The sequence below is a fragment of the Paroedura picta genome, chromosome 3 (genome assembly GCF_049243985.1).
Source record: "Paroedura picta isolate Pp20150507F chromosome 3, Ppicta_v3.0, whole genome shotgun sequence".
Lineage (NCBI taxonomy): Eukaryota > Metazoa > Chordata > Lepidosauria > Squamata > Gekkonidae > Paroedura > Paroedura picta.
Genome location: NC_135371.1, coordinates 2,970,498 through 2,982,272, shown reverse-complemented (window position 1 = coordinate 2,982,272; position 11,775 = coordinate 2,970,498). Strand labels below are relative to the sequence as shown.

The 11,775-nt window shown below is 49.9% G+C and overlaps 1 protein-coding gene across 3 annotated transcripts; it reads right to left on the bottom strand.

The window, feature by feature from the left end:
- Positions 1-2,402: 2,402 nt before the first annotated feature.
- On the bottom strand, positions 2,403-11,719 carry LOC143834028 (uncharacterized). Of its 3 annotated transcripts, none has more exons than XM_077330538.1 (5): positions 10,845-11,719; positions 5,972-6,101; positions 4,641-4,825; positions 4,407-4,536; positions 2,403-4,140 (listed from the first exon to the last, which is right to left on the bottom strand). In XM_077330538.1, the coding sequence occupies exons 2-5, from the start codon at positions 6,003-6,005 to the stop codon at positions 2,885-2,887; spliced, it is 1,605 nt and encodes a 534-aa protein (XP_077186653.1). In that variant the 5' UTR covers positions 6,006-6,101; positions 10,845-11,719; the 3' UTR covers positions 2,403-2,884. The 3 variants fall into 3 exon arrangements, with proteins under 3 accessions (XP_077186653.1, XP_077186652.1, XP_077186655.1); XM_077330537.1 differs by lacking the exon at positions 10,845-11,719 and adding an exon at positions 8,183-8,325; XM_077330540.1 differs by lacking the exons at positions 5,972-6,101; positions 10,845-11,719 and having other exon boundaries at positions 2,403-4,297; positions 4,641-4,817.
- Between the last annotated feature and the right edge of the window lie 56 nt (positions 11,720-11,775).

Sequence of the window (11,775 nt, the reverse complement as noted above, 5' to 3'; positions counted from 1 at the left end):
TGCCTTTGAGCAGAGCAGGGCTTGCACAGGGGTGGCCAAACCGTGACTCTCCACATGCCCGTGGGCTGCAGTTCCCATGAACCAGTCAGCATGGCTCATGGGAATTGCAGTCTATGGATATCCAGAGAGTCACAATTTGCCCCCCCTGGTCTAGCAAGTCCCTTGAAGATGCACCAACCGGCATCTTCTCCATGACCTCAAACCCAATCTCTGGCACAGCTCTCCCAAAATTCAGCACCACTCCGAGTCTGGATGAGGCTTTTGCTTCTCGTTATACTGGCTTTCCGTTTAGGAGACTGAAGTTTCTTATTTGCTAAGATGTACCAGGAATATTATTATGAAGGAAAAATTGCAGACATTTCCCTACTGCTGCCGCTGGCCCACCCCACCCCGGGAGAAGCCCCTTTTGTCTCCTCCCCGCCCCTTGGCCGCTCCAGCAGACGGCTCGCTGGCCTTAACCCTTTCAGCGCTGCAGAGCCATTGTAAACAGTCTCCTGTCCTCTCTGGGTGGCGCTTCTGCCCGACTGCCCCCCCCCCTGCCTTGCAATGCAGCTCAAAGGCAGATTAGGGGCAGCCGTTCTTAAGCATTACAGCATGCCAGGAAATGGGCCACCATAATACTGGGAAGGAGGACTCTGCCTTGGTGAAGACATTGTAACCAAGCTGTACCTGGGGATAACTCTCAGGAACTCCCTAGTAGTAGTAGTAGTAGTAGTAGTAGTAGTAGTAGTAGTAGTAGTAGTAGTAGTAGTAGTAGTATGTTATTTCCCACCACTCCCAAGACCGGCTCATGGCAGCTTACAATTGTCTATGCTACAACCCCAATAAAACCCCATTAAAGCAATTGTTGTTGTTAGGTGTGAAGTCGTGTCCGACTGTTCGCGGCCCCCTGGACAATGATCCTCCAGGCCTTCCTGTCCTCTACCATTCCCCGGAGTCCATGCAAGTTCATTTAAGTCCATTTAAAGCAATACCAGGGCATAAAAAAGCATACAACGGAAACCAAAACAAACATGGCAGTGTTAGTCTGAAATTCAAGAAAAGGAAATAAAACAAGGCATCTCGTTTAGTGGCTGCAAAATGCACCAAATAAAATGAGCAAATTGCCAAATAAAGGTAAAGGTATCCCCTGTGCAAGCACCAAGTCATGTCTGACCCTTGGGGTGACGCCCTCCAGCGTTTTCATGGCAGACTCAATACGGGGTGGTTTGCCAGTGCCTTCCCCAGTCATGACCGTTTACCCCCCAGCAAGCTGGGTACTCATTTTATTGACCTCGGAAGGATGGAAGGCTGAGTCAACCTTGAGCCGGCTGCTGGGATTGAACTCCCAACCTCATGGGCAAAGCTTTCAGACGACTGCCTTATCACTCTGCGTCACAAGAGGCTCCATATAAAATTGCCAAATACTGGAGGCCTAATGGAGCCCCCCATAAATTGGTGCTCGAAACAAGGAGTCCAACAGCACAGTACAGGCATCTTACTGACAGCAAGGAGGGATGGGGAGAAAGGCAAAAGGAAAAGGGTCAATCTTCTTCTCATTAAATATACTTCTAAAAAGCTGTAGGCCATAACCCCATGACCTCCTCAACCAATCACTGAGCAGCATTCATGGAACTTTCTAGGGTGAGGGTAGGCAGATTGACAGCGGACCTGTGTGAGCCAGTCAGCAAGCCTGAGTGGGTGGCCTGGACAGTTATCCCTTTCTGTTCCAGGGTGATTGGACATGCAACAAGTCAGCGAGAACTGAAAAGACTAGAAAATGCTATTAAGATGACTTCTGCCTCAACAGCTACCACTACTGCAGTGGAAGCTCTTTCCATACTCCAGGCGTTAATATGGTTTCTCCCCTGCGTGAATCTCTTGGTGTGCAGTTAAGGTGCCATTCCCAGAGAAACTCTTTCCAGATCCCAAGCATTTGTATAGCTTTTCACCTTTCTGAGGTCACCATCCTGAGAAAAGCACTTTCCATACAAAGAACGGATGTGGTTTCTCCTGTGTTTGAACTTTTTGCCAGCCCTACCCAGCACAGAGCTTTCATGATGGCTACAATGAATATTGTCCCCTCTAAGGCAGGAGCGGGGAGATATCAGAAGCTTCCCTTTCAGGAGAGGTTACGGTTATGCTCTGCAGACTCACTGGATTCAACCCAACACGCCATCCTAGATTGATAGCCTTGTCAGGTTCCTCGTAAAGAATTTCTTCTCCCTTTATTACATTCTAAAGCAGGGGTAGTCAAACTGCGGCCCTCCAGATGTCCATGGACTACAATTCCCAGAAGCCCCTGCCAGCATTCACGAATGCTGGCAGGGGCTTCTGGGAATTGTAGTCCATGGACATCTGGAGGGCCGCAGTTTGACTACCCCTGTTCTAAAGGATTTGTAAATAAGGAAAGTGGATTTCGATACTTATGAAACATTTATTCGCCTGAAATTACACCCACAGTTGCAAAATTCTTGGTGGAAGTTCTAAAAGTTAGAACTAAGTTTTAGTATATATTATTATTGTTGATGTTGTTGTTATTGAATTTATTATCCGCCGCTCCCAGGAGGCTCGTGGAAGGCTACAACCTCTGTTAAAAACCCAGTAAAAATAAAAACCCTTAACAATTAAAACAGATTACTACTATTGCAATTGGAGCTTTGTTGTTGTTTATATATCTCTCCGGTTTGACTTCTTCTCACTTATGTGTTGCAATACTATGGAATGCCAATGGATGGATGGATGGATGGATGGATGGATGGATGGATGGATGGATGGATGGATGGATGGATGGATGGATGGATGGATGATTTGACGTAAAGTTAGGAAGCCATTCTGGGAGAAGCATGTTACATACTCCAAGCATTTGTAAGGATTCTGCTGTGATTAACCTTTTGAAATTTGGTTAGCTAGCTGTACCCAGAGAAGCACTATGCAAACTCTCCTTTCGGTGAACCTTCTGATGTCTCACAAGTCTGTCATTTCGAGAGAAACACTTTTGACACTCCAAGCATTTAAATGGCTTCTCCCCTGCATGAACCACCTTTTGATGCCTAGTTAGTTTGGAATTCAGAGAGAAACACTTTCCACACTCCAAGCATTTAAATGGCTTCTCCCCTGTGTGAATAGTGTGATGCACCAGTAGGCTATTATACCAAGAGAAGCACTTTCCACACTCCAAGCATTTAAATGGCTCCTCCCCTGTATGAACCTTTTGATGTCCTATGAGGCCGCTATTCTGAGAGAAAAACTTCCCACATTCCAAGCATCTATATGGTTTCTCCCCTGTGTGAACTTGGTGATGCGCTTTTAGGTGGCTACTCCGAGAGAAGCACTTTCCACACTCCAAGCATTTATGTGGCTTCTCACCTGTGTGAACGTGTTGATGTGACGATAGGTGGCCACTCCGAGAGTAGCACATTCCACACTTCAAGCATTTATACGGCTTCTCCCCTGTGTGCATTTTGTGATGCATCATCAGGGAGCTATTCCGAGAGAAACATTTTCCACACTCCAAGCATTTATACGGCTTCTCGCCTGTGTGAACATCTTGATGTCTCTTTAGGCTGCTGTTCTGAGAGAAACACTTTCCACACTCCGAGCATTTATACGGCTTCTCCCCTGAATGAATCCTTTCATGTTGAGTGAGGTTGCCACTCCCAGAGAAATACTTTCCACACTCCAAACATTTATACGGCTTCTCCCCTGAGTGAATCCTTTTATGTTGAGTGAGGTTGCCACTCCTAGAGAAATTCTTTCCACACTCCAAGCATTTATACGACTTCTTTCCTTTCTGAATCTTTCGACGGGTGGTTAATGCACCATTCAAGGGGAAACTCTTCTTGCATTTCAAGCATTTACACCTCTTCCGGCATGTTTCTACACGCAATTTGAAGCAGGACCCTTCCGGATTCATGGCACCAGTATCTCTTATCTTCCTCTTCCCTGTTTCATGCTGGGCTGAGGCCTTAGGCTTACTCCTTCCCTGACAGGCACCCAATTCCTTCCTTCGATTCTTTTTTGCTTCCCTCCTTCTCCTTCTGCGGTGTCTCTTAGGTAGCATTTGTCCTTCATATTTTCCTTCCATCTGCAGATCTTTGTCTTTTCTCACAGTTCTCCTTCCTGATTCCTTCTCACTCCCCATCTCCCTCACAGCTGAAACTACAAACGAGAAACAGGAAAAAAATAAGGATAAGAAGATACAAACACCAGTTAAGAGGTAAAGTGAGTAGGGAATGGGATTTTCTACACTGAGAACTTGCGTCCTGGAAAAATCTTCAGCAGTAGTTAACCACACACCGAGCTGTCTTGGAGAAAGCTAAAAAATACAAAATGGAACACATAATATAGAACAATAATACAAGAGAACAAAATCCACTGTGTAAAGACAACACAGTAAGAACTGGTACAATTTGAAAGATTCTTACCCAGAGAGGCCAAGCTCTCATAATTTTCTTTCGTAACATCCCAGTACAGTTTTCTCTGGCCCGGATCCAGCAGAGCCCATTCCTCCCCCGTGAAGGTCACGGCCACCTCCTCAAAGGACACCGGGGAGCTCTGAAAGAGGGAAAGGTGGCCCCGTTGATCGTCTGTTCCTTTCCCCGAGCTTTCAAGGGGCAAAGAAGGACCCGATTCGGCCAATCAACTGATCCTTAACTCACCTTTCCTGTGGCCATGCAGAAGCCCAATTCTCTTTCCAGCCGGGGAAAACTAGAAAGAAGAGACTTCCTGCAGAACTCCACGTTCCATAAACGTCCACCTCGAGGAAAAAACGACCCCCGGCCACCTAGGAACGGCAAGGTTGAGCTCTCTGGTTCTTGCAAGGCCTTCTGGGAAATGTCGTCTCCTGCACAGCAACACCCAAACAGAATTTTAAAAATCTGAAGTGTTTGGGAAAGTGGAATAGAAAAGAGAGCCAGTTTGGTGTAGTGGTTAGGAATACGGACTTCTAATCTGGCATGCCAGGTTAAATTCTGCGCTCCCCCACATGCAACCAGCTGGGTGACCTTGGGCTCGCCACGGCACTGATAAAGCTGTTCTGACCGGGCTGTGATATCAGCGCTCTCTCAGCCTCACCCACCCCACAGGGTGGCTGTTGTGGGGAGAGGAGGCGATTGTAAGCCGCTTTGAGCCTCCTTCGGGTAGGGAAAAGTGGCATATAAGAACCAACTCTTCTTCTTCTTCTTCTTCTTCTTCTTCTTCTTCTTCTTCTTCTTCTTCTTCTTCTTCTTCTTTCTCAGTGGGGGAGACAGCCCCCACCCCCACCCCACACACATGAATTCGTCTTCTTGCGTGTTTTATAAGATCTCCTGCTCCAGTGCTCTCCGCCCTCCTATAGCACAATACTAAACTTAACTGACTGCAGGGACTCACTCTTTCCCCTCGCTGACCTCTGGGCACCTGGACATTGAGGGAGGACTTATAGAGAGAAAGAATCCTAGAATCATAGAACTGGAAGGGGCCACACAGGCCATCTAGTCCAACCCCCTCCTCTACGCAGGATCAGGATCCTAAAGCATCCAAGAAAAGGGTGCATCCAACCTTTGCTTGAAGACTGCCAGTGAGGGGGAGCTCACCACCTCCTTAGGCAGCCTATTCCACTGCTGAACTACTCGGACTGTGAAAAACTTTTTCCTGATATCTAGCCTATATCGTTGTACTTGAAGTTTAAACCCATTACTGCGTGTCCTCTCCTCTGCAGCCAGCAGAAAAAGCATCCTGCCCTCCTCCACGTGACAACCTTTCAAATACTTCAAGAGGGCTATCATGTCCCCTCTCAACCTCCTTTTCTCCTGGCTGAACATTCCCAAGTCCCTCAACCTCTCTTCATAGGGCTTGGTCCCTTGGCCCCAGATCATCCTCGTCGCTCTCCTCTGTACCCTTTCAATTTTATCTACGTCCTTCTTGAAGTGAAGAGAAACAGTCTGGAGGTGCCTTCTAAGATTCAGGAGTCTCCCCACACCCTCTCATAACCAAGGGGAAAGGTCCTTACCAAGAGAGGCCAGGGCCTCGTGATTTTCCTCCATCACTTCCCAGAAGAGTTCTCTTTGGCCCGGATCCAGCAGAGCCCATTCCTCCTCCACGAAGGACACGGCCACCTCCTCCAAGGACACGGGGGGTCTCTGAAAGAGGAAAACGTGGCCCAGTGGATCCCCCTGCCTGACTGTTCGAGAGGCAAGGAAGGACCCCCCTCGCCTGCTCCATTGTCTCAAGGAATGCAATCTATCCAACTAATGGCAAAGGAAATGGCATTCCCTTTTGGGAGCCCCTGAAATACAATTATCGTCGCCAAGAAAATGCGAATTCTGATGGCTGCAAAGGTCAATACCTTGCAGAAGAATAACTACACCAGGGGTAGTCAAACTGCGGCCCTCCAGATGTCCATGGACTACAATTCCCAGAAGCCCCTGCCAGCGAATGCTGGCAGGGGCTCCTGGGAATTGTAGTCCATGGACATCTGGAGGGCTGCAGTTTGACTACCCCCGAACTACACTGTGTGTGCCAGGGTGGTGGTGGTGGGGGGGGGTGGGAATTATTTCTCCACGAGAACATGCCACCTAGGAGCCTCAACATGGCCCAGCCGCTTCAGGATAGCTGTGAGAATTCCAGTGCCAGTGGGAATTCACTGGGAGTCCTGTGGTCAGTTTTGGGCACCCCAGTTGAAGAGGGATGTAGACAAACTGGAGCGTGTCCAGAGGAGGGCAACAAAGATGGGGAGGGGTTTGGAGACCAAGACGTATGAAGAAAGGTTGGGGGAGCTCGGTCTGTTTAGCCTGGAGAGGAGACGACTGGGAGGGGATCAGATAACCACCTTCAAGTATTTAAAATGCTGCCATATAGAGGATGGAGCAGAGTTGTTCTCTCTTGCCCCGGAGGGACAGATCAGAACCAATGGGATGAAATTAATTCAAAAGAAATTCCGTCTCAACATCCGGAAGAAGTTCCTGACAGAGCGGTTTCTCCATGGAACAGGCTTCCTCGGGAGGTGGTGGGTTCTTCATCTTTGGAGATTTTTAAACAGAGGCTGGAGAGCCATCTGACGGATGATTCTGGAAACATTCAAGGGGGTGGCAGGTGACAGTGGATGAGCAATAGAGCTGTGAGTGTCCTGCATAGTCTGTTATTCTATATGGATGGATTTCTGGAATTGTTTTAAGGGGTTTTAATGGGGCTTTTAACACGGACAATTGTAACCCACCAAGAGCCAGTTAGGGCAGTGGCGGGCAATAAATCTAAACAATAAAATAAATAGTGCAGGGGGTTGCACTAGGTGACCCAGGAGGTCCCTTCCAACTCTATGATTCTATGAAGGGGAGGGAAGGGAGATGTCTTAGGGCCGATTAACAACAACAACAGCAGTCTGTTCAAGTGGGCCGCCATGTTGGTCTGAAGGAGCACAACAAAAACAGAGTCCAGGAGTACTTTGAAGAGCAACCAAGTTTTATTCAAGCGCCTGCACCCCAAAGCTCACACCTTGAATAAATCTCGGTGGGTTCCAAACGTGCTCTCGGGCTCTAATTTTGTGGAACAAAACCCCCAGAACATTTGTGCTTTGGAAGGGATGGTTTCCTCCCGGGCAGCCAGGGAGAGAAAAGCTGCACGGACAAGAAAGGAGGACTTCCCTCCCGCTCCTTGGCCAAAGAGACCGGATCCCAGAGCAAAGAACTTAGAACAAGGGTGGTCAACCTGTGGCCCTCCAGATGTCCATGGACTACAATTCCCATGAGGCCCTGCCAGTGAATGCCCCTGCCCTAGAGCAGGGGTAGTCAACCTGTGGTCCTCCAGATGTCCATGGACTACAATTCCCATGAGCCCCTGCCAACGTTTGCTGGCAGGGGCTCATGGGAATTGTAGTCCATGGACATCTGGAGGACCACAGGTTGATTACCCCTGCCCTAGAGGATGCCGCTTGTGGGGGTCAGAGCAAGTGACCGCAGAGCAAGTGACCGCAGGGATGAAAAGGCAACTCCAAGGGGGAGCCCGGGCCGGATGCCTCTCTCGGGGGGCTCCCCTGTGGGGCAGCTGGAAAAAGCTCCAAAGGGCTGCGGCACCTCCAAACCCGCCCAGGTGGGCTGCAGGGAAGGCAGGTAAAGGAGGGGGGGCAATCCAAAAAAGCCAGCAGCTGCACGCCCAGCCGCAACAGTTAACACCCACCCACACCAAAAACACCCCGCAGATCCTGCCTCCCCTCCCGGGGACTCACCCAGAGCTGGGCGCGGATCCCGCCGCGCCGCTTCCCTGCAGCCGCGCAAGAGCTCTCCATGCGCGCAATCCCTGCCCGGCCTGGGCGATCCCTGCGACGAGGAAGCCGGAATCGGGCCGCGGGGCTGGCAAAGGGGCGGTGGGCGGTGGGCGGGCAGCTTCCTGGGACGGCCCCCGGCAGGAGAGACCAGGGGTAGTCAAACTGCGACCCTCCAGATGTCCATAGACTACAATTCCCATGAGCCCCTGCCAGCGAATGCTGGCAGGGGCTCATGGGAATTGTAGTCCATGGACATCTGGAGGGCCGCAGTTTGACTACCCCTGCGCTGGAGAAACGCTGAACGAGAGACCGAGGGCGGCGGGGAAGGAAACCTTTGAGCGCCCAGATGTTCAGCACTTCTTGGGGTGCTTCTCTCTCCCGCTGGGCGCCTTTCCGGGCCTGGCCCCGCTCCAGGGACTGGACGTTTTCCCCCCAGGAAAAAGACTCCCCAGATTCTCCCTTCTTGGAAAGGACGGGCCAGAGGACAGAGCGGGGTCCTGCCCCCAAAGCCCAGCCTGGAGGGGAGTCTTCTTGCTGGGGAACCACAAAAAAGAAAGAAACTGCCCTGAGCCTCAGGGGAGGGCAGCATATATAAATATGAATGAATGAATGAATGAATGAATGAATGAATGAATGAATGAATGAATGAAGCCTGCAACCAGTTGGCTGTCCAAATGTCTCTTTTTAAATGATGATTTCGAAAATTATTTATCCCCTGTTTTCTTGCAGTCGAAGTATTTTACTATCCTTTTCAAGAGAGCAAACCAACCAAAATGTCTCCATTTTCTTCAACTGTTTCACAGGCAAAGGCCTTGCAGGCTCCAGAGTTTAAGGGAGGTTTCTTAAGTGCTCACATTATGTATATATATATTTTTAAAAGACCCTGAAGAAGAGTGAAATTGAAAAGGGGGAATGGAAACATTTGCATGTCTCCGGAACCCCTTTTTGGTTTCGTATGGATATGAAGTAAATCTTGATCTTGAAACAAAGTGTAAAATATTCGACCAAAAGAAAACACAAGATAACATAATCTTTGAAATAATAATTTTAAAAGAGGCATTTGGACAGCCGTCTCAATGGCTTCTTTTCTCTGGATTTGTAATTCAAATAGCCCTCTTTAACACCTTTGGGGAAACAAAAGAGGCAGGGCGGGGAGGGGGGGGCTCTCCATTGTGCTTGGAAATGCAAATGTCCTCGTGCAGAGAGAGATGGGGCTTGGGAGGGCATTTTCTGCCCATTTTCACCCCCTCCCCATTCTCTCTTTTCTTTAACAGAAACCCTCCTTGTTTCCTCCGAGGGCAAAATTGGTGCCCCCTTGACCTGTCTGACGCAAGCAAAACAGGCCAGGCCAGGCCGGGGAGAGGGCCTGCTGCTTCTTGTGTTGCCTTTTCATTTATGAGGATGAAACCAATTCCCAGATCCTTCTTTGTTCCTTGTCTGTGAATCTATCCGGGATAATTTAACAGCTCGCAACCTCCAAATAAATTTCCGCCAGGCATTATTCACCTCCACGTTCAGAGGATGTTGTCCTTCAAGAACCATAGTAGAGTTGGAAGGGACCTCCTGGGTCATCTAGTCCAACCCCTGCACTATGCAGGACACTCACAACCTTATTGCTCATCCACTGTCACCTGCCACCCCCTTGAACCTTCACAGAATCAGCCTCTCCCATCAGATGGCTCTCCAGCCTCTTAAAATCTCCAAAGATGGGAGAACCCACCACCTCCAGAGGAACCCTGTTCCAATCAGAAACCACTGTCATGAACTTCTTCCGGATGTTTAGATTACATTTCTTTTGCATTAATTTCATCCCATTGGTTCTGGTCCGTCCCTCCCTCTGGGGCAAGAGAGAACAATTCTGCTCCATCCTCTACCTGGAAGCCTTTTAAATACTTGAAGATGGGGATCAGATCCCCTCTCAGTCGTCTCCTCTCCAGGCTAACCAGACCAAGCTCCCCCAACATAAGTTGTTCCTTCGTTCTTGTGCCGGCTGCTCCAAAGGCGGTTCCCCCAGGAGAATGGCACAGGCAGACACTAGGACCAGGCTGCCCCCCAAAACAATCATTGGACCCTCCCAAATAACACATTCCCAGACGCTAGAGACTGTTCCCTGCAAGAAGGCAGCCAGGGGTGCCTGGCCCAAACCCTGATTCTGGCACCGTGAGCTTCTATAGGGAGGGCCAACAAGAAACCTGTAGAGCTAAGATTTGAGTAAGGAACAGAAATGGCTGCACGCCCTCTGCCTGTCATGCATCTCTACATCCAGGGGACTTGGCCCTCCCAAGGGATCTATGGGGCTTCCTGGGCCAAAGCCCAGTTCCTGGGCTCTCCAGGAAGATGTGGAAATCCCACCCCACCCCTTGAAGTCATCTTATACTGCAATAGCCCAATGAAAGACTTCTTTTTTACAAACCCCAGCTGTGGCCCCAGCTGGTACAGCAGCAGATGGCCTTCTAAGCGGAGGAGATATTTGATATGGGGCTGTGGCTCTGTGGTGGAGCATCTGCTTGGCATACAGGAGGCCTTGGTACCTCCAGTAGAAAGGTTCAGGTTGCACGTGACCTGAAAGACCTCTGCCGGAGACCCTGAAGAGACACACCCAGTCTGAGTGGACAATACTGACCTCGACAGACGGTCTGATTCATTAGGAGCTTCATGGGAGCCTAAGAACTTCAGAAGAGCCATGCTGTATCGGATGAACTGTCAATCTAGGCCAGCAAACCATCTCACACAGTGGCCAAAGAATTACTCTGGAGGGCCAACAACAAAGCAAAGAGGAGTCTCAGAGTGGCTTACATTCGCCTTCCCTTCCTCTCCCCCAACAGACACCCTGTGGGGTGGGTGAGGCTGAGAGAGCCCTGATATTATTGCTCGATCAGAACAGTTTTATCAGTACCGTGGTAAGCCCAAGATCACCCAGCTGGCTGCATATGGGGGAGTGCAGAATCGAACCCGGCTCGCCAGATTAGAAGGCCGCGCTCCTAACCACCACACCAGGCTGGCTACAGCTTTTCTGTGACGTTGCCTCCCGACATGGGTATCCAGAGGATGACTTCCTCTGAATGTGGAAATTCCCCTTAGTCACTAAGGCTAGTAGCCATTGACAGATCTGTCCTCCATGAAAACTAATCCACATCAGGGCACCGTTTCATATTATTTTGACTTCTCACTGGAAAATTAAGGCATTTTTTATTTCGTAACTAGCTTCAAAGCCCGTTCCTAAGAACGGGCCTTGAAAGGGCCCACTCCCCTGGCCCCTGGTCAGGCAGCATAAGGTGGCTTTGGGCCGCAGCTTGCAGCTGGATCAAGTGGGGCAAGCAAGGGCTGGGGAGCTCGTTAGCAGGGCCAGGACAGAGCTCCTTAGCAGGCAGTCAGCAGGCCAGGAGGCCCTCGTTAGCAAGGCCAGCCTAGCAGGCCAAGAGGCCCTTGTTAGCAAGCCCTCCACTACAACCCTTTGCCCAGGGCCTCTCCCCTTACCTGCTGCTGGCTCTAGGCACTGAGGCATCTGAGAGCAAAGAGGCTATAGTCCAGGGATGGCAGGTGGGAGCTGCAGG

Coding starts and splice junctions, on each gene's coding strand:
- LOC143834028 (XM_077330537.1), bottom strand. CDS start 8,242: ATGGAGAGCTCTTGCGCGGCTGCAGGGAAGCGGCGCGGCGGGATCCGC. Junction 6,102..8,182: donor GGATCCGCGCCCAGCTCTGG/GTGAGTCCCCGG, acceptor TTCCTCTTTCAG/AGACCCCCCGTGTCCTTGGA. Junction 4,141..4,406: donor TGAGAGCTTGGCCTCTCTGG/GTAAGAATCTTT, acceptor TCTCGTTTGTAG/TTTCAGCTGTGAGGGAGATG.